This window comes from Rutilus rutilus (assembly GCF_951802725.1).
Source record: "Rutilus rutilus genome assembly, chromosome: 11".
Lineage (NCBI taxonomy): Eukaryota > Metazoa > Chordata > Actinopteri > Cypriniformes > Leuciscidae > Rutilus > Rutilus rutilus.
Window position 1 is genome coordinate 28,670,820 of NC_140216.1, and position 21,896 is coordinate 28,692,715.

A 21,896-nucleotide genomic window follows, 5' to 3' on the forward strand; every position below is an offset into this window, starting at 1 on the left:
TGTTCATCTTCGAAACACAAATGAAGATATTTTAATGGAACCTGAGAGATTTCGATCGCTTTATTAAAAGTCCATTCCCCCCAAACAGTCACAATTCAGAAAGAAATAGTTATGTAAATCATATGAATCAAGCAGTTTCAATCCAAGTATTCTCAATTGCTTGATATGATGAACATTTAATTTAGACCATTATTCACACATTGATCGTGCATTGACCACATTAAAAATGGGAAACAGAAGGTCAAACATACTTAAAGGGATACTCCACTTTTTTTGGAAATAGGCTCATTTTACAACTCCCTCAGAGTTAAACAGTTGAGTTTTACCGTTTTCGAATCCATTCATTCAGCCGATCTCCGGGTCTGGGGCTCCCACTTTTAGCATAGCTTAGCAGCAAAGTTTCTTGATTATTACGCAGGAATGAGAGTGTAGTTCCTAGCCATATCAGCCTAGAAAATCGCAACTTTACATTTTCCGTCGGTCTTAGTACACGATGTAACTACAGAAGAGTCAAGTTTTAAATAGGAAAAATATCAAAACTCTTTGGTCATTTTTTTGAGAGAGATGCTAATGGTCTTGTCCGGTTCAATTCATTATGCTAAGCTATGCTAAAAGTGGGACCCCCAGACCCGGAGATCGGCTGAATGGATTCCAAAATGATAAAACTCAACTGTTTAACTCTGGGGGAGTTGTAAAATGAGCCTATTTCCAAAAAAAGTGGAGTATCCCTTTAATGATTGTTAAGCAGATTTGATGGTAATATCTTTTTTTTATCAGTCAGTGCTGTAATCTTCACTACACAATGTGAGCGTTCAGTGTTTTGCGGAGGATTAAATATGATTCACACTAACTGATCTCTCAAATCTTTTTCTGCCCTGTTCATTCTTTTAGAAGAAAAGGGACTGTTCCTTTTAAAATCCTTAGGACTAGTAGGTTGTTAATATCCGCCATTGTAAGTGTGTAATGCTTCTTTAATTATTTATCCAACTCGATATCACTGGCTTAGGAGGGCCTGTTCAGTCAGCATGGTCTGAATCTGGTATATTTTTATACTTATTTCAGTGTTCGACTGCAAAAGGCTGTCAGTGTTTACAGTGATCACAGAGGCCTAATTGCATGAATTAAGTCTATCCACGGACAACTCTAAAATGAAAAGGGAGCTTGCAGGTTTTGACGCTAATGCTAAAGTGGATCTGGTGCAGAAACGGCCAGGCTTTTGTGTGGGTGGAAGCTGATATCCTCTTGGGACGTCGGCTGTTTCTGAGTGTCACAATAGCATTCTGCTGATCTGGGTTTGAGACTCGTCTCGATAAATGAGGAACACAGTGTGAGAGAGGAACAGTTCTCTCAACTTCTGCATTTTTTTTTTGTTCCACTCATTTATGTAGGCGCCTTAAAAATGTCCTTATTTCATTGCATAATGTCTTTTTATATTTGATAGGTTATAATGAAAGTAGGAGTGTTTTTGTTGGATTACAATTTAACAAACAGTCTATTTATTACATTTGAGTCGTGACACCTTAATTTGATATAGAAAACCTATGCCGTTTTTGTAGCTTAGCAGGTTATTTAGCTTTTTGTGAATTTATATAAAGGAGAAATTATCCTACACAACTTTTATAATTTATAATTTTGGCTAAAAATTATGATGCCTAACTTGTCAGAGGTGTAATGCCATCCTTTTTTGCAACAATGTTTCAGGTATCAGATTGAAGACGAATCCTTAAACCTTGATGAGATGCCATTGATGATGTCAGAAGAAGCTTTCGAAAATGACGAAAGTGACTATCAGACTCTGCCCAGAGCCAGAGTGAGTCAGAGACACAGAGGACTGGGCTGGTTCCTCTGTGGAGGATGGAAGGTCCTGTGCATCAGGTAACAGCCTACATGAGTGCTCACATTGATATTTAAGCGTTAAGTTGCTTCTTTTAATATCCGAGTGCTCACAAATGATCTGGTTATACATAGTATTTGCTTCTCCAACGTAAACCACTTTTTAAATTTGATGCTGTGTCTCAAAAATGTGAGGCTCATGGTGAAAAATGCTGAAAAGACCAAAAATAAAAAATAAAACAGCACAGAAGGAATGTGAGAACCTGTTCTGTGTGAATGCCCTCATATTTAAAAACTCGACTGCAAATTTGAGATTTTTCACACCAGTATATAAACTTACTACAACACCGGTATTACCGATAACACTGGTTAATGCGCACTCGCTTTTCTCTTTCATTTTTAAAGGGGACCTATTATGCAAAATTCACTTTTGCATGCTGTTTGGACATAAATGTGTGTTGGCAGTGTGTGTACACAACCACCCAATAGTGATAAAAATCCACTCACTCCTTTTTTATTAATCCCCATAAATCATAAGCAGTGTCTCCCAACGACCTGTTTTCAGAATGCGGCTTTAGTGACGTCACTAAAGCCACAGGCCCCGCCCACGAGTGTTGACAGACACTGCCGTTTTAACATAGACCCGCCCTGATCGAATTCACAGCGAGTTGTACACATCCGCCGAGAATGTCTCCCAAGCGTTGTAGGTGTTGTGTGGCTGGATGTATTAATCCACATAGCTCTCTCTCTATTTACTCCCGAAATCTGAGGCAGCCGCTGAAGACGAGGTGGAATTATTTTGTTTTCAAAGAAAATGCTCCCTCAACTCTACCGAAATTCGTTTATGTACTTACGCACTTCGTATACTGTGTTTACTCAGCTCTTACGGTGATTTTCTGGAGTAAAACTGACACTTCATCTTTTGTGTGATGTACAATAAACTTTATTAAACTCATCAGTATATTTTTGATCATCATTCGGACCTGGTCCGAAACAGCAGACTTGTAGGCTATTAATAGTGGATACATACAAGCAGATGACGAATACGTTATAACCGTAATTAAACTAAACTATACCTGTTCCATCTCCATACAGCACCCTGACTCTGTAGGCATTATTGTCCGACTCCGGGTCGAAATGAACACCGTTACTGAGAGTTTCTGATATTATCATAATTCCGTGAGATGAAATTGTCCTGAGACTGAGAGCGAGCTCATGAAGCTCCGCCCCCTGTGCTGTGCAGCAGCAGCTTATTTGCATTTAAAGGGCACACACTAAAACAAATTTAAAAGTGACAATTTAAACATGCTGTAAAAATTATCTGTTGGGTATTTTGAGCTAAAACCTCACATACACACTCTGGAGACATCAGAGACTTATTTTACATCTTGTGAAAAGGGGCATAATACGTCCCCTTTAAATTGCGATCACGCATACTCAATATGGCCAATAATTTGTGGGCATAAGGGAGCTGCTATCAATATGGGGGTTATTGAAATAGTTTTTTTTTAGTGCATGCTTGGTTTTCCTTTCACTTTTGAATTTGCGATCAAGTGCACTCTGTAAAGGGATTTCTGTTGTAAAAAAGTTTTTTTTTTTTTTTTATCTATACAGCAGCTCTGAAGAAAACAGTGATGAAATCATCCAGCTCAGTTCAGTTCTCATACAATGGTGTCAATGCAGGCAGATCAATAATATTGTTGAATATTAAGTGTCCCCAACTAAGCAAGCCAAATGCGACAAAGGCGACAGTGGCAAGAAACCAAAACTACATCATGCGTTGTCAGTTGTCAGTGACGCCCAGGATCTATTGCGCACCAAATCCTCTGCCATCATCCTGTCAGTCATCTGTCCTTACTCTTGTCACGTGATAAGTGAAATCTGACTCCTGTTGCACTCTGCAGCTCATGCTGTATATGGAGCAGAGCAGACACTTTCAGTTCATAATTTTAGCATCCATTGTCCGACTGAACTAAATGGGTTTTTATTTCCATAAAAAAACAAAAGGACAGTGAGTTAACGCGTTATCCTTTTAAAGTTTCAAAAAAGTTATTTAGTGAAGAGCATGGAGTGATTTCTTTGTATTTTGTAGTGTGATTAACATTAAAAACACAGACTGCAGCAGGAATATTAGGCTGCTGTCACTTTAAGACTAATGCATGGATCCAATATACTCATACATCATCCAATATACTCATACATCATTCAATACACGTTCTTTCTCCATAGCCATAACCAACTATGTTTATTTGGATACTCGCAAAGGCAGCCATTTTGTGGATTTGTCCGTTTTAGCACAAAGTGAGATGAAAGAGAATTAACTTTATTATTTGCATGCTGTCTCAGACGTGCAGCTGTGTGTGCTTCGGGTGTGTGTGCACAAAACTTCTCACACAGCACGCGCAAGTTCTCTTTCGCTTGAATGCTTAAATTGGCAAGTACGGTGGCCCAGTAGTGCACAACACAACGAAATTTAAAAAGCAAACATAAGTTCACAACACAACGAAATGAGCCACAACACAACGGAAAATGTACAACACAACAGAAATAAGCCACAACACAATGGAAAATGTACAACACAACGAAATAAAGCCGCAACACAACGGAAATACCCCCAACCACTAGAGGGCTCTCGGATTGCGGTAAAGTTAGTTTTCCTTGCCATTGTTCTATAGAGTCGGCAGTCTTAAAGGTGCTATAAGCGATCTCGGTTGGCGTAACCCTTTTGTTGATGTTTGAATTATTATCAAACAAAACGGAGGCTAGCTAGACCCTCCCTCCTCCTCATCCGCGCACTAACCCCCGAACCCCACCCCCACATCATTCTTGTTGGTTATTGGCTGGAACAGTTTGTTATGTTTCCTGGTGCGGGTCGCTCTGTTTGTTGCTCAGTTCGTTTTTGCTGCAGTTTGTGGAGCGTGGGCTGTCTGCAGAGACCGTGTTTTTTTACAGTGTGTTCAGGGGACAGGCAGCTAGCGGATAGTGAGGAGATGTTTGCGGTATGTGAAAAAAAAAATGTTTTAGCCTAAAAAACGCGTGAGATCGCTTATAGCACCTTTAAAGGGTTTAGTTTTTACAGTGTAACCATTGTATATCGACATAAAATATACTTCAAAATCACCTACATGAATTACAGCTGCGTATTTATACTGGAGAATGCTTTGACGCGCTACAACAGCGCATCCCTAAGGGAACGTCTGGCAATTCCACCAAGTGGTTAAAACGTATAATTTATTATAATATAATTTGATAAATAAAATCATTAGGTGAATTGCCGAATTAGCATTAGCAATTCCACCAAGTGGTTAAAACGTATAATTTATTATAATATAATTTGATAAATAAAATCATTAGGTGAATTGCCGAATTACAGGAAGGTATTGGCACAATTTCACCTGTAATAAGTCAGTCTGGTCACTAGGAACCTACCACAATCTTTGGGACATGAAAAAACAAAAAGACCTTTAGGTGAATTACAGTAGGCCTAATGTTTTTTTTTTTTTTTAAACAACAACAACAACAAAAATTGTGTACTGTGGATATAGGGAGCTATTGGCACAATTTCACCTGTTGTAAGTCAGTTTGGTTAATAGGAATCTCAACCTTTGAAACATGATACAAGAAAAAAAACTTTTATTATATTACAGAAATTTCCTAAAAAATAATTGTTTACTGTAATAAAGGGAGGTATTGGAAAGAAATCAGCTGTAGTAAGTCAGTCTACTACCAATACAATCAAGCTTTGGATTTGGACATGTCTGTTTTTGAATGTTAAAAGTAATTTTAATTTATACAAATACGTTTTAACAACTTGAAAGAATTGGCGGACGTTCCCTTAACGGTACGTTCACACGGGGCGTCAGCGTCAACGCTTCCCATTGACTTTGAATGGGTGACGTCAAGCGTTGCCGAAAAGAATTGTGGCGTTGAACACTGGCGTTGCTCGCGGCAGAAGTTGAGAATTTTTCAACTTCTGCCGCGAGCAACGCCAGTGAAGCGCCGCAGACGGAAGCGTCAGCCAATCAGGATCGCTCTATGCAAATACAGTAGCCAGGCGGCAGCCAATCACGACAATGAAGCTTGTTGTTGAGTTCCTGTCTAATTTCATTGGCTGACGCTGCTATGACCATTGCATATGACCGTCAGTGCCAAACTTCAGCCACGCCTTCCGTCAAGTGTTGACGCTGACGCCCCGTGTGAACGTACCGTTAGGGATCAAGCGCTGGTAGCGCGTCAAAACATTCTAGAGTATAAATATGCAGCTATAATGCACGTAGGTGATTTTGAATTAATAAATGGCGATATACAATGGTTAGCTACATACTGTTAAAACTAATAGTGGTGGTGTTCATTTTTTTAGACTCAGTGGCATGGAAAACTAACTTTATCGCGCTCCGAGAGCCCTCTAGTGGTCGGGGGCATTTCCGTTGTGTTGCGGCTTTATTTCGTTGTGTTGTACATTTTCCATAGACAGTATATAAACGACATTTTCCGTTGTGTTGTGGCTCATTTCCGTTGTGTTGTGGATTCATTTCGTTGTGTTGTACATTTTCCGTTGTGTTGTAACTCATTTCCGTTGTGTTGTGGATTAATTTCGTTGTGTTGTGGCTCATTTCCGTTGTGTTGTGAACTTATGTTTGCTTTTTAAATTTCGTTGTGTTGTGCACTACTTGGCCACCGTAGGCAAGGCTTGAAAATGCGTGCAAATGATAAACTTTCGTGACAATGCAGTTCCTTCAACATGGAACGTCTTTCACGCTGAAAAGCGAACCTGTATCCGCCATGTTCAGCACAGAATAAATGACAGGGTCCCCGCTGTCACGCTCGTGCAATGTAAATAAGAGGATGGAAAAGACTAGTAATAAGATTAACGTCAATCAGATATTATGTTCAATGTTAGTGGAAATACATACGGAAAATATCGAATCAACCACATTTTAAAAAACGATTAATCGAAAAATCTATTATTTTTGCAAATCTGAAATCTGACTCCTGTTGCACTCTGCAACTCGTGCTGTATATGGAGCAGAGCATATGCTTTGTTCATAATTTTGGCATCTGTTGTATTGTCTAACTGAACTAAATGGTTAAAAAAAATTACATTACAGTGGCCAAGTAATGTAATCGGTGTGCAGCTGAACACCATGTAACACAGACTACAGCAGCAACCCTACTGCAAATGGAATGTTCTTGAATGTAAAGGCACTTTCACACCAAGGGGGACGTCTATGAAGTTTTAATAATCATTCTAATTCTATGAGAATAGAGAAGTCAACGCCACAGCTATAACAATAACGGCATAGAGGAACGATATCGTTGGAATTGCTTTCAGAATGATTTTTTCAAACTGATGAATGATAAAAACATTGACTGCCAATCAGAATCCATCCAAATTTAAAAAGAGCTGAAGCTTTCAAAGTGGTAGACAAAAATTACTGCAATGCCCGCTTGTAATAATAATCAGAATGTTACTATGCGTTGTTGTGGTAGCTAATAGTTGTTGATAAGCCAGGAATATTTTTTCATTTGGTGGCTTTTATGAGAACATATTGATAAATTTGATTACTTATGATAAATTTGATTGGTATATTTATTATGATTTAAAATTTGTTTGTAATTGATTGAGAGTCATAGACAGTCATAAACGGATGGATGGATGGGTAGGTAGATGAAAAGATTGATTGATAGATAGATTGATGGACTGATAGATGGGTAGGTGGATGGATGGATGGATAGATAGATATATAGATAGATAGATAGATAGATAGATAGATAGATAGATAGATAGATAGATAGATAGATAGATAGATAGATAGATAGATAGATAGATAGATAGATAGATAGATAGATAGATAGATAGATGTTTTGCTGAAAACATTTAAAAAGATCTTGGCCTTCACCTTTTATTAATAAATGTCACCATTGTCATGCAGCCTATTGTGTGTGTATGTAGTGCTTGTGCCAGGTTGGCTCAGCTCCTTTCTAACGCACCGGTAACTGTGCATGAAATACATGCACAAGCACAGGTTGTGTTTTTTGGTTGAGGTGCTCTCTGCGCATCATCAGTCAGAAGGTCAAACACGCCAACCGAAAATTTGCTTATCCAGCCAACAATATCAATAGGCTCAATGTCTATTTGGACGTGCATTCCCAGAATATCTCAATGCCTTTTGTGTTGCATCAATGACATGTGACGCAAGTGTGATTAAAAGATATATTAGTAATTTATGGTTATGAACGTGTGTGCTTGACTCTTCTCCACTTATGCACTAGGTTATCAGCAGCGCATCTCAATTGTAAGCTTGGTATTGATTTTTTTCTTTTTCTGCTCCTAATGAACAAATGGGATTTCACACAGCTGACCAGTTTGCTGCTTTCCAGTAATTTTCTGTATGCTTAGGCAAAGGATTATGAAATGAACAAATAATTCAAGCAGAATAACTCTGCTTATTCAAACGGCCCTATTATTTGAACTACATTCATTTGAGCAAATAATCTCTCTTATGAATCAGGGAGCTGGCACTTACAGACAGGAGACAAAAGGGGCCAACACAAATATTATTATATTTTTTTTCAAGGTTTATGTAATTTAGTTCAGTGCCAGCCAAACCAATCGGCATGACTGTGTAAACTGCGCAGAGTACCGGCAGAGTACCGTCACGCCGTTCAGCAGGGATGGCAACCGCTAGAATATAAAATGAATATGAAGGTCAACAAAGTGTTTGGCGCTCTCTCTGACCTTCACAGCGAATCGGAGCATTCGTTTACTAGGGAGGGGTTTATTTGACAGGGGTGTTACAGAGGACATCATCTACAGGTTTGTTGTTCCCTTTAGGTATCGCTAGGCCTGCATGGAACACACAGGAACCTTTAGATGAAGTTTTTCATTGTTCACTAAAACTATACACATCTTCAGCCCCCTTGATTATTTGCTTGTCTTTATTATCAATATGTAGTATTCTCAGTCGACATGAAATCAAAATGAACTCTGTTTAATTCTTCAGTACATTAAAATATATTATATTACGGAAGTAAAATGAGTTGCTCGTTGACATAAATTAAATTTGACAATTAAAATGCTCATTTTGAGGGTTTTGAGAGCGTTCTGTTTCTCGCACTACCGTGTGAAGTGTTACTTCTTAGTGGAAGTTCTCTGTATCGTCTGCTTGAAGTTCTAGTGAAACTAGGCTGCCTTCACTCTCTGTAACATCAGTTACATTAATGTTGCATTAACGTCAGTTGTATTTCAAGTGGAATCAACTGGATACGCCTGACTGGTGATGAATTCCACAAAAAGTCTCAGTGTTAGTTTTCAAGTGCATTTTAAGTGATTAACAGGGTGATAATTCACTAAAATCACCAGTTTTCAGCACAACCCTTAAATTAGGCGTTATGACCAGCCTTGATATTTGTTAATTTTTCGGTCAGGGATATTTTTAAATGAAGACCATTTACTGGAATCCAGGCCTGAACTGCGCCTGTAGCACTGTGTCTCCTTTAAGTGAATTTGTCTAATCACTGGATGATCTTTTTCCTCCCGTGGTCTCTGTCACGCAGCTGTTGTGAATGTCTGGTTCACACATGTCGCAGGAAGAAAGAGCTGAAGGCTCGGACAGTGTGGCTGGGACATCCCGAGAAATGTGAAGAGAAGTACCCCAGAAATGCCATCAAGAATCAGAAATACAACTTTGTCACTTTTGTGCCAGGGGTAAGGCCATACATCTCTGATGCATGTGTTTTGTTGAGAATGCAAACTTCTTTTTTTATCACTTGTAAAATGCTGTCTTATTATTTTTGTGTATTTATGTCATTAATATTTTTTTTATAATTTATAATATTATTTTTAATATTTATTATTTATTTTATGATGCAGAACTTTTTTTGTGCCTGCGTTTATTCTTTAGCTCTCGCTAGGCTGTTTAAAGTGAAATCTCTACCCATTGTACGCACAGCAGATTTGCTCAGTAATCAGGTTAATGTGTAACTAGCTGTGAAGGAAGGGGGTGTAACAGCAATCTAACGGATCTTTTTCCACTGAGTGTGTAAGCGATCTACTGTATTATGACTGCTGGCGATGTCTTATTCAGAGGAACGCACCTTGTGTATGTGTCCTTGGCAAAGTATTTGCAGCTTGTACGATGAATTATGTATAAGCCAATCAGGTGTGCCACCAAAAGCTGTGTTAGGATGTCACATGTATTACTGTCATTACAAGTACTTAAATGCTTTTCGATTCATATTGTCATGGGAATTTTATAAAATATATTGCTGGTTGTTGATTTATTTGTGGTGCTTTCTCTTTCTTTTGTTTTAGGTTCTTTACCAGCAGTTTAAGTTCTTCCTCAACTTGTATTTTCTGGTAGTGGCTTGTTCTCAGTTTGTTCCATCGCTTAAGATAGGATATTTGTACACTTACTGGGCCCCGCTGGTGAGTACGTCTAACCTTATGAAGGTGGAGATTGAACTCTAAAAGTAAATGCATTCATCGCTTTTGTTGTTCCTTTTTTCCCCCCCTTGTCTTTCAGGGTTTTGTGTTGGCTGTCACCATGGTGAGAGAGGCAGTTGACGAAGTTCGCCGTTGCAGGAGAGATAAAGAGATGAATTCCCAGCTGTACAGTAAACTCACAATGAGAGGTGACCACAATGTGACACATCCTGATGATATTATACATGATGTGTCATATGCACATGTTTTGAGCTCCATTGACTAACTAAGAGTTGCAGCCTTTGAAGCCTATGAAAATAACAACAAAAGAGTTGATACTGAGTGTATTTTTTACATTGTAGGTAATGACTTGATGTATTCAAATCCTCATCAAGTGTTTTAGAAATCTAAAATCATTTACCTCAGGTTTTGCAATTGTTGTAAAATGATTTATTATTTAATCTCTATTAATCTTACATATTTTAAATAGCATTTAGTTCATTTTTAATGTAAGTACTTGTACAAAAAAGGTTCTATATTTCTCAAAGTACATCCAATTGCATAGAAAATCTGAAATTTAGTAACTATACAAAATATGCAATTCAATAATTTTATGAACATAATATTACATGTATAAAGGTGCAATCCTCCTTATTTCTGTTTCACTCATGGGTGATATGCAACTTGTTGAGCTTCGATGATAATTTAATTTCACCATACAAAGAATGCAAATGACTTTTGTTAAACGCCCTGTCTGGGTTTCATTTATGAATAAATGTAAAGAATGTCTTTCTCCATCTAGTGGGAAACGGGTACTCTGATAGGAGCTTATGTGCATGTGTGTGTGAAATCTTAGCTACTCTGTTCAGTCCCAGTTAGCTCTGAATGTTCTTTTAGAAAAAACAAATTGAAGGAAAAAAAAAAAAGTGCTAACTGTATTAAATCTAGTTAACCCATCTTGATGTGTTAACTTTTACAACCCTAATATTGATCATTTTAAAAACTATTTTGATTAAATGTAAATTGCCTAAGGCTTAATAATTCATTTCTAATTACAATTATTTGTCCATCTTGCTTTTCAGGGAAGGTCCAAATAAAGAGCTCAGACATACAGGTCGGAGATTTAATCATTGTGGAAAAGGTTTGTTGTCCTTTTTTATCCCTTCCTCTCTCTTTTGTTGTTGAAGGTATCAGCATAAACTTTCTGCTATGTGATCCGTCACATGAAATCCTGTCATTCTTTTAATGGGACATTGTGTCTGTCTCTCCTCTTACTGTCTGTGGTTCGCTTTAATTGCTTGCTAGGGAAATGACCTTGTTCAATTATTCAACGCAACACTAAAATAGGTTAAGAACACTAAAACGTTACAGAACTGGATTCACTGACGCGCGCATATACAGTGTATATATAATAAAATATATATGTATGTGAATAAATGAATATCTCTAAAGATTATAAACTGTGTAGGTGGCCAGCTCGCTCAGTTTTGAAGCAAAGATAGCATGGATCCTTATATGCCTTTTAAACGATGTCTGATGTTTTGTTTTGTAGAATCAGAGAATTCCTGCTGATATGATTTTTCTGAGAACTTCTGAGAAGACTGGTGAGTTTCACTCTTCACATACAAACAGAGCTTTCAGTCGTCCCTGAAAACTACTTGTCATTAAGCCAGTGGTGTCCAACACCGTGCCCATATGCACTTGTAGAGAACATTTTAAAAATATTAATTTTCTTTCTTTTTTTATAATGTTAACATATATACGTGTTCATATATTTACACACACATACATACATGCAGTAGGCCTCAAAACTTTTAGACATTTTATTCACACATAAAATCTATTAACGTCATTAAATAAGATAATAAAAATATCAAACCATGTGGCCCAAGGTGAATACAAGTGTCTAAGAAGAGTAACCACAGGTAGTTCATCACTTGAACTATATACAAGTTCAGCTGATGTTTCCAAATACTTTCTTAAAGGGGTCATATAATGCCATTTTTGTACAAGCTAATATGATTCTCTAGGGTCTAAATTAAAAGTTTGTAATATACTTTAATTAAAAATTCTCATTAGTATTGTAAGAAAACACTCATTTTACCTGGTCAAAACCAGCTCTGTTTTCAGCACGCCGTTTAAGTGCATGTGTCTTTAAATGATAATGAGCTTTGCTTACCCCGCCCCTCTGTTCTGTGCGTACACCGTAACACAATAACACAATAACCACAATGCGTTGTTCATTATAAACGTGGGATTATGAATTATATTGAGAACGTCGTATATAGAAAACATGCCGTAATGTACCTGAGTGTAAACAGCCGCATTCATCGTGAAGCGTGCAGCAAGCGATTTGCAAAGATTAATATAAATATTAATATAAAGGTTAATAAAACGTTGCACTCACTTCTTCTGGAGGTGCAGCAGGAACACGAATAGTTGGTACCGATCCTTTTTTCAGGAGCAGCTTCTTAGCAAAACCAGCTTTATATTGACCTCGTTTGTAAAGCAGTCTGGTGTGTGAAATGATTCGCGCAAACATGAAAGCATTGATGTTGATCGTGGGGAATATTCCCTTCGAAAACAAACTCAGCCACTGCGTCTTCAGCGGTTCGGATTTAGGAACATCAAAATGAGTGCTGTGTTCATTATTACACCCAAGAACAGAACACCACAATCGCTTAGACGCCATTCTGCTCATAGACAGTGCTCCAGCGTATCAACAATGACCGCGCCGGTCCGTGCGGACTATGATTGACAGCTTGCTCACGAGCGAGGGCGGGTCTGTGTTGAAACGCTGCTGTCAATCAACAATCGTGGGCGGGGCATCGATTTTGTGACGTCACAAAATCGAACGGCTTGATTTGAGACGGGGGAAAACATAAGAAGATAAAAAAAAAAAACACTGGATGGATTTTTATCATTTTATGATAGCTGTGTACAGGCACTGCCAACACACATTTCAGTACAATCAACTTGTAAAAGTGTATGTACCATTATATGAGCCCTTTAATTTTCATTTGAAATCTTACAAACATCTTTATGAGAGCTGTTTCTTTTGAAATGTGTGCTTGTACATTTTTTTTTTTCTTCAAGTGCCACTTTTTAATATTTTGTTGAAGTGAACATGGCTGATGCTTCACTTTCTGGTTTGAACGTATAGCTTAACTTCTTGAATTCTGAGGAACGAACGATGTTCTCTGTGCGAGAGTGGGTGAGTGGGTGAGAGTGTGTGTGTACGATTAACAGCATTTGCCTTGACACTGAGCCATGACTTAAGTCACATTATGACACATTATTACAGTGGTTATTTATTGTACAGTTTTCACTTAATTCATTTTCTTCTGTTTGGTTTTTAGATTTTCTGTGTCTTTAAATATTTTACAGAGTTGATTATTAATAATTTATTAGTAAGACATTAACCAGGTCTTAGTGAGCAGATCCTTTAATGTGTTGTAACTTGTGTAAAACATGTCCATATTTCAACCCAACCTCAAAAGATAATTATTATAATTATTATTTTTACAGTCAGTGAAGTCTATTTTAAGATTTTTTTAAATTGAGACATTATCTTTATGATAATTCTTAGTATTATAATGCAAAATCTCATTTCGTAAAAAAAAAAATAATAATTAAAATTATGTATATAATATATATATATATATATATATGTGTGTGTATGTATGTGTGTGTATAATAATAATAATAATAATAATTATTATTATTATATATAATAATAATAATAATAATAATAATTTATTATTATTATTATACACACACATATATATATATATGTATATGTGTATATGTATATATGTGTGTGTGTGTATTATAATAATAATAATAATCATAATAATGATTTTTTATTATTATTATTATTATTATTATACACACACATATGTATGTATATGTGTGTGTGTGTGTGTGTGTGTGTGTGTGTGTGTGTGTGTGTGTGTGTGTGTGTATAATAATAATAATTATTATTTATTTTTTTTCAAAGAAATGATCGGACATGTTTTGACAGGCTGTACTTCAGTAAGGTTGGATAATGTAGGCAAACTCAGTATATGGAACATGATGAACACTGAAGCATTTGCACTGAGAGCTTAAAGACTGCGACCTTTCCTGTCTACCGCCTACCATTATATCAGTCTTGTTTGAGATCAATATTAACAATATGTTAACTTAAGCATTCAGAGTTCTTTAGTGTATAGGGGCCAAAGTTTTGGCCCATAACAAATGTGTCCTTCACACATTCATCTCCAGCCCTCTCACTATTCTGTCTGGAAATAAAGATAATACTCTTCAGAACAGAACTTCAGAACAGATCACTACATGTTGTCAAGTTAAATTAGATTTTTGAAAGAATAATGTGTTCTATTTTTGTCTGTCAGATTTAAAATGCAAATGTTTTGGTTTTCCAGGTTCATGTTTTATTAGAACAGATCAGCTGGATGGAGAGACAGATTGGAAACTGCGAGTCACTGTTGCTTGTACTCAAAGACTACCTGCCTTAGGGGTATGAACATTTTCTTGCACAAAAACAGTACATACTCCATATTGCTGTGATCTTAATGCCTGTTAATAATAAATTATACAAATATTTGCTGATATAAGATGCTTGACTAGTATAAAATACAATGTTATCATCTAGTCCGAGTCTTTCACATTTTAAGTCTATTAATGGTGCATTCATGCTTGGATCATATAAATGTTTTTATACCAAAGTAGTGTTGTGAGGTATGAAGAAAAAAATGTCACTGTTGACCCCCCACTCCCACATCTTTTTTGTGGCATACATTTTACTTGAATATGCTTCTGTATAACTACAAAAATGGTTTTATTGCTCAAAACAAAGTATATAAAAAAATATAAATCATTTAAAAGTAAGATGATTTGAATCGTCAGACACATCAGCACCCATCTTCTTCTGGAATCCAAAATCACATTTCAGCTCCTCCTGTTCTGTTCGCGGATGGGTCGGTAACTTTACCCCCGTAGGCCCACGCTCAGACTCTCTCAGGCTGATGATACGTAGGCTCATGTTTGATATCACTGTGTATCTGATTTACTGGCCGGAGGGTTTGTTTCACATGGGCCGGTAACTTTACCCCGAGAGACAACTGGAATCCACCAAACGGTCTGTCTCCCAGTGCCATCAGTGTGGAGATGACACTCACCTCGAGCAAGGGTTCACGTTTGTATTTGTCTTTCCGAAACCACTTAATGTGATCACAGAATTAAAATTTCAGCAAGTCGCCGAATGATTGGCGCAGTAAAGCAGCGGGAGCGGGCGGATCGGGTGTCTGGTGGGCTTGACAGTCAGATCGCTAAACATCCCTGTTTTTCATACTTGCAGAATGTCATCAATTGCAAAAGTCATTATAATTTGTAAGCAACCCATCAGTGTTTTAATTACGTTGTTTTGTCTACATTATTTGTTCTGTTTGAAATTCAGACTTGTGGCGGGATGTCAGAAGGGGCTTATTTTCATGAGAATCACTCTGATTGCTAGTCACTTTGAGTCCTGCCATAACACTTGCACGAAACAAGAGGTTGGGTTTGGACCGAGCCCAGAACTTTGTTCATTGGGTGACATTTCTGGTGCTGATTTATTGCGGTAATGTTTTTCTTGACCTTTCCGTTTGCTTATCCGCAGGATCTCTTCTCCATCAGCGCATACGTTTACGCCCAGAAGCCTCAACTGGACATTCACAGTTTTGAGGGGAACTTCACAAGGGTAAGAGAAACTGCTATTAATAAAGGAATTTTTACGAGGCTTCGTTTAGCATGCGCTGTGACGTCACGGCCCCAATTTAAACCCGCTGTTAGGTTTTTGTAGAGGTATTTAATGTTGTGTTGTTGCCCAGTAAACTAAACCTAACCGCTGTTTTTAATTGCACATTAAAATAACATGGATTCTCAAAGTGTGCCTGTTCACATGACTATGAGCTGAAGTGTCTCTGGAATGTAAAACCGGCCAACGAGGCGCATTCCTCACAACGCTGATGACATCACGGGTTGTTAGGCTCACTCCCAGCCCATTGGCCGAGCACAGTTCCTTATTAACAGCAGATTAGCGCAGTACCGGAGAAAGAAAGAGGGAGGAAAAAGGGACCCCCCACATGAAGCCTGTCTTTGTTTGAAGTCTTCGCTCTTGGCCACACAGCATGCAGGGGCAGAAGATCACTTCCTGCGCTGAGTCACCCTCCTGAGCCTGCTTTCACAAATCTGCAGCTATAGGGACACGCTTCCAAACGCTGTTTCCCACAGTTCTTTACTGCCCACACACTTGCTGCACCTTATTGCCACTTCAGTGCTTTGTTTATTTAAAGGAGTATGTTGTCATTATTTACTCACCCTTTTGTTGTCCAGACCCATAGGAATTTCTTTCTCGAATATTCTCTTTTTAATTAAAGCTAATTTAATGTAAATTTAAAGCTTTAAATCTCTTCGTTATAATTGCATAGAAAAGTGCCACCAGTACATTATTCAAAATTAGATGAGGGTAAGTAAATGATGACAGAATTTTCATTACTGAGTGAACTATCACTTTAATAAAGTTTTACGATTCGGACATCAATACAGGCCCTTACAGTGACATTTAAATCCATTGATTAATCACTTGATGGATCGCTTCTGCTTTTATTATTCTCATTTGTATGTCACTTTGGATAAAACAGTCTGTAATTGTTAATGTGAATATGATCGTTCTTAATGTCTCACATGCACACACATCTGTGTTAGTATCACAGAGATCAGCCTATTTAAAATGGGATGTTCACTCTTGATATTTTTTTTACACTTGACTGTACATGCATGTGTATGTTAGTTTTGGGGAAATTTGGCGACAACCTGGTTTAGATTTTTTTATTTTTTATTTTATTTTATTTTTCTAAATTAAAACATTTCTTTTTGTAGTAGGTTTTGGATTTGGGGTTCATTTCTAGTATTTATTATTAGCTGTATACAGTAAATACTACCATTAAAACGTTTTGGTTCGGTAAAATGTTATAAATGTTTTTGAAAAGAAGACTCTTATCATCACAAAGGCTGCATTTAATTGATTTTTTTTTTTTTTACGGTAAGATTATGAAATGTTATTACAACTCTTTTCTGTTTTAATATTTTAATTCATAATATGCTGAATTGTGCTCAAGAAACATTTATTATTTGCATTGTTGAAAACCGTTGTGCCGTCTAATATTTGAATGAAAACCATGATACATTTTGTATGATTCTTTGAATTTATGAATTTATTTAAAAGAGAAATATTTTGTAACTTTGTAAAATGTAATCAATATAATTTTTTTTTTTTTTACACTTTTTGACTAAGTTGACTCCAGACTTTTGAACGGTAGTATAAAAATAATGATGTTCCAAAATAAACAAAACATTTTCTCATTTACATAGCTAAATAAAAGGGGGTTTAACTATATTTAGACACAAATCGACCAGTTCACATGTTTTAGTTCAAAGGGATGGTTCACCCAAAAATGAAAATTCTATCATAATTTATGTTCAATCTTCTGCAGAACATAGAAGATATTTTGATAAATATTGGTAATCAAACAGTTTTGATGAGCATTGACTTCCATTCTGTGGACAAAAAGCACAGGGACATTTCTCAAAATATCTTCTTTTATGTTCCGCTAAAGAAAGTCATACAGGTCTGGAGCAACATGAGTAAGTGATGACAGAATGAACATTTTTGGATGAACTATCCCTTTAAGTTATGATGCAGCCAAATGTTTTTCATTAAACTTGTCAGATTCACAGCTGCAGAAAAAAATTATGAATGCTCATCTTGGAACTGTTCCTTTCTATTTCAACAAAATCTTATCATTTTCCCTAAAAGTTTTATACAACTTTTATCCTACGTATGGAGTTATGATTTATGGTTTAAAACACTCCCATTTCTTTAAGCCTGTCTTTTGAGCCTTATCATTGATAAAAGGCCTTTTCTCTTGATAAACCTCTCTTCAGTTTCTGTCAGGTTGGCATTGCTACATCTGTTGGCCAGAAAGAGACAAATGACAAAGCCAGTGGGCCGTTTTGACTAGAGGACACATCTCTCTCGCTATCTGCATCAATGCGCATGTCTCAGCAGCCGCGATGTGTGTGTGGTCCTCTTTCTCACTGTATATTATGCCCTACTGACAGCGGATAATTAGATATCATCCGTATTCACCCAGCCGCAACATGTTATGTGGAAATAAGCATTTAAAGATTTAATTTCTGCGCTTCTCCCCTGATTTATGGCCTGGGGTCAGAAATTCTGTTCTGTTCTGCTCAGCACAGAGCGTGCTAACACTAAACAAGGTCTTATTATAATGTTCAGCATGATGCTGTTTTTCTAAACAAGGCAGATCAAGTCAAACCGATTTCGCCATTCCCTTTAAATGGACTGTGTCGCTAAACCGGGCATTAGTGTAATTCAATCTGTTGTCTAATTCCCTACTTGCCATTCGTCGTGATGAAAGTTCATCGATTCATTATTTGTGCTTTGAGTCTTTGTCATTTTTATTGACCTGCTTTTTAAAGGCCATAATTGATAACCGCTTTTTCCTGTGCTAGATAACCATGAAATCAAAACAGACTGAGATGTATAAACCCAGACTAATGTACGACCTCTGTTCCCAGGAGGACTGTGACCCTCCCATCAACGAGAGTTTGAGCATTGAGAACACCCTGTGGGCCAGCACTGTGGTGGCATCTGGTAAGAAAAGTCTTTTCCAGCGTTAATTTTCTTTTATAGAAATGTAAGAAAAACACAAGCCTCAGAGGTCTGAAATATTCATCACAGGTCAAATATCTTTCGAGTTTATTGTGTTGTAGAGGAGTGTGCCGTTGATACTGAGGCAATCCGCTAGCATCACTCAAGACCCCCTTCGCTCTCCCGTTTGTTTGTCACTTGAGATCACCAGACTCATCTGCTACTATTCAAACAATCTCATGAGCAGAGAAATATGAGTAGCCGTTAATGGGAAGCCGAAGTGTCTGGCTTTTTGCAGTCCTATCCCTGCGGTGTCAATGAAACGTGTCCCCAAAGAACAGGTCCGAGATCGGTTTTTGCCGCTACGCTTTCTCCGACATCTCCTAGGGGTCTGTTGTTTAGAATCTGATCCCAGTTCAACAATAATAGCAGGGCTATTCCTTCAAGCGGCATGCGTTTGTGCCAGCGATCGGCCCTTCATTGATCTGTGGTTGCCCATGTCTTGGTTCTCCAGGGGTTTTTAGAGGTTCTTCATATTCCCCAGCACGGTGTGACCTTCAGCCGAAGAAAGTCCTTCTATATCTCCCCGCAAAACACAGTCTGGTGACGTCATCCCATCCAACCAAGCAGACCCAACACAAAACACCATGGGGCGAGAAACCGATATGCCCTGTAGTCCTAGCCCATTAAAGACCCCCTTGAGAGCAGCCTAGGTTTCGTTGCTTTCCAAACATGAAACGATATGTCGAGCTTAAAGAAAATGAGAAATATTTAAACTCCGTTGCAGCACGTTATATATTGTGTTACAGTGTTTAAACAAAAGTTGGACTTCGGCACTTCCTCGTTTAGTGGTAGGCTGCATACTCCATCAGTAATTAGTTTACTTTAATGAATCAGTCCATTACCAAAGCAGCACCATTGATCTGACTATAATAGGCCTCATTGTAACGGTTTATTTCTGGGTGTCCCACATATTGAATCATTTGTCTGAGTCTCAGCTGCATCCGTTAACTGGAAACACACTTTTTTGAGCTAATTGTTCATTAGGCCGGCCATAGACACACGGCCTGTTTATTTATTGTTGTCCATTTGCAATCAGTCATCCAATTTGGTTTTGTTTTTCCAGGTACTGTCATAGGTGTGGTCATATATACAGGGAAAGAGATGCGAAGTGTACTGAACACGTCGCAGTCCAAAAACAAGGTGGGTTTGTTTGTTTGTTTGTTTGGTTATGAAAAGTGAAATACTTGGTTTCTTTAATTAGTTTTTCTCCCAAAGGCTGATTGTTTGAAAAAAATTCTAATAATTCAATAACATAAGTATGAGTTGTGATATCTACAGTTGAATTGTCAATATTCACTAGACATTACCCAGGGATTGTTTTTCTTTTTCCTTTTAACCTTTCAATTTAAACCAAATAAAAATAGCGAACAGTTGAGGTGGTTTTCAACCCTGATCTTAGTGATGAATTTGGACCTGTCGATGTGAAAGGACAACCCCAGAGAGATTAATCTAGAGGGAAATTAACCAACCAAGGGCTTGCGTGACATTTGTGGCAGAGCCTTAATCCTGCAGAATTCCCCTTAATGATTAGATACAGTGGACGTCAATGCTGTAAAAGTAAACTTAAAAACGTCAAATCCCATTACACTCATTACCCCTCCCCTAACTGACCCCTGCTGTCTTTGGCCTTTTTTTCCTTTTTTAAACTTATCGACATAGTTCAGAGCTCTGGCATTGTTCTACTCATATGTACACGACTGGTCAAAAATGTAGGGGTTGGTAAAAAAATGTTTTATGTTTTTGAAAAAAATATATAATTGTCTTACACTCACCAAGCCTGCATTTATTGAATAAAAGATACAGTAAAAACAATATTGTGAAATATTACTACAATTTAAAATAGCTTTTTTCTGTAGGTATGGTACGCAATTTTTTTTATATTTTATAAACACTTTTGTTATACTGGTTGAAACTCTCTTCATATCCTGAGAGCAATCAATAATAGAAGTGGTCAAAATATTAAAATGGCAACCTGTGACATTCTACCCGGAGCTTTATGCATTTCTATGTCAACACTATTAACGGCGAAATAAATGCAGCAGTCAGGTGGTACAAGTAAGAACTCTGTAAGCTCATTATTATTGTAATGTTATGTGCTGTGAGACATGAGGTAGTTTAACACCGTCTCTCATCTCGTGGCGCTTTGCAAACTCTGCTGTGTGCGTTCATGTGTTTTGGAGGAGGCTTTCTTTGGAGATGCACTGAAGGGAGGGTGGGATCTCAAGCTTTCAAAGCTAGCTTGCTATTGCTAGCCTCTCCGAAATGGCCTACCCTACCTTTAATATATATATAAATGTCATTACTACTGTGATGCAAAGCTGAATTTTCAGCGTCATTACTTGTATTTACTTTCAGAAATAATTCTATGCTGATTTGGTGCTCAAGAAACATTTTTTTATTATCAGTATTGAAAACGGCTCAAACTGCTATTTTTGTGGAAACCACAATATAAAATTTTCTGATTTTCTCAAATATGAATAAAAAAAGCATTTATTTAAAAAAGAAAAGTTATAAATGTAACAAAAATATTGCTGACCCCAAACTTGTTAAAATTCGTCTACCCAACTCTTATAGCTTTTAATGACTTGATAGATCTTAAAACAGCATGTCATGGTACTTTCTTAAATCTTACTTGCAAGGTGTGTGTTGTTAAGCCTTAAAGCTGCATTCAGTAACTTTGGGATTTCTTCGCTGTATTCTCGCTTTTTGCTCGCAGGTTTCTCTCTAGAGCTCCCCCCACAGCTTCGGAATAGATATTTGACAACACTGTTGTAAAAACTCGTTGGCTATTCTCAGACACCAGAGGCTAGTAGATCAACGACATCAAAGCAGATGGGACATTCTTTAAAACGTCTTCTT

At 37.4% G+C, this 21,896-nt stretch overlaps 1 protein-coding gene across 2 annotated transcripts in view; it reads left to right on the forward strand.

Annotated features, from left to right (window-relative positions):
* Positions 1-21,896, forward strand: part of atp9b (ATPase phospholipid transporting 9B) — a 56,837-nt gene that overhangs the window by 1,697 nt on the left and 33,244 nt on the right. For both annotated transcript variants that reach the window (XM_084422952.1, XM_084422951.1), the window contains exons 2-11: positions 1,702-1,875; positions 9,391-9,541; positions 10,148-10,261; positions 10,359-10,467; positions 11,341-11,399; positions 11,811-11,862; positions 14,683-14,777; positions 15,918-15,998; positions 18,902-18,977; positions 20,101-20,177. In XM_084422952.1, the coding sequence (XP_084279078.1) occupies positions 1,702-1,875; positions 9,391-9,541; positions 10,148-10,261; positions 10,359-10,467; positions 11,341-11,399; positions 11,811-11,862; positions 14,683-14,777; positions 15,918-15,998; positions 18,902-18,977; positions 20,101-20,177 (988 nt within the window). The remainder of the gene's footprint in view (positions 1-1,701; positions 1,876-9,390; positions 9,542-10,147; positions 10,262-10,358; positions 10,468-11,340; positions 11,400-11,810; positions 11,863-14,682; positions 14,778-15,917; positions 15,999-18,901; positions 18,978-20,100; positions 20,178-21,896) is intronic.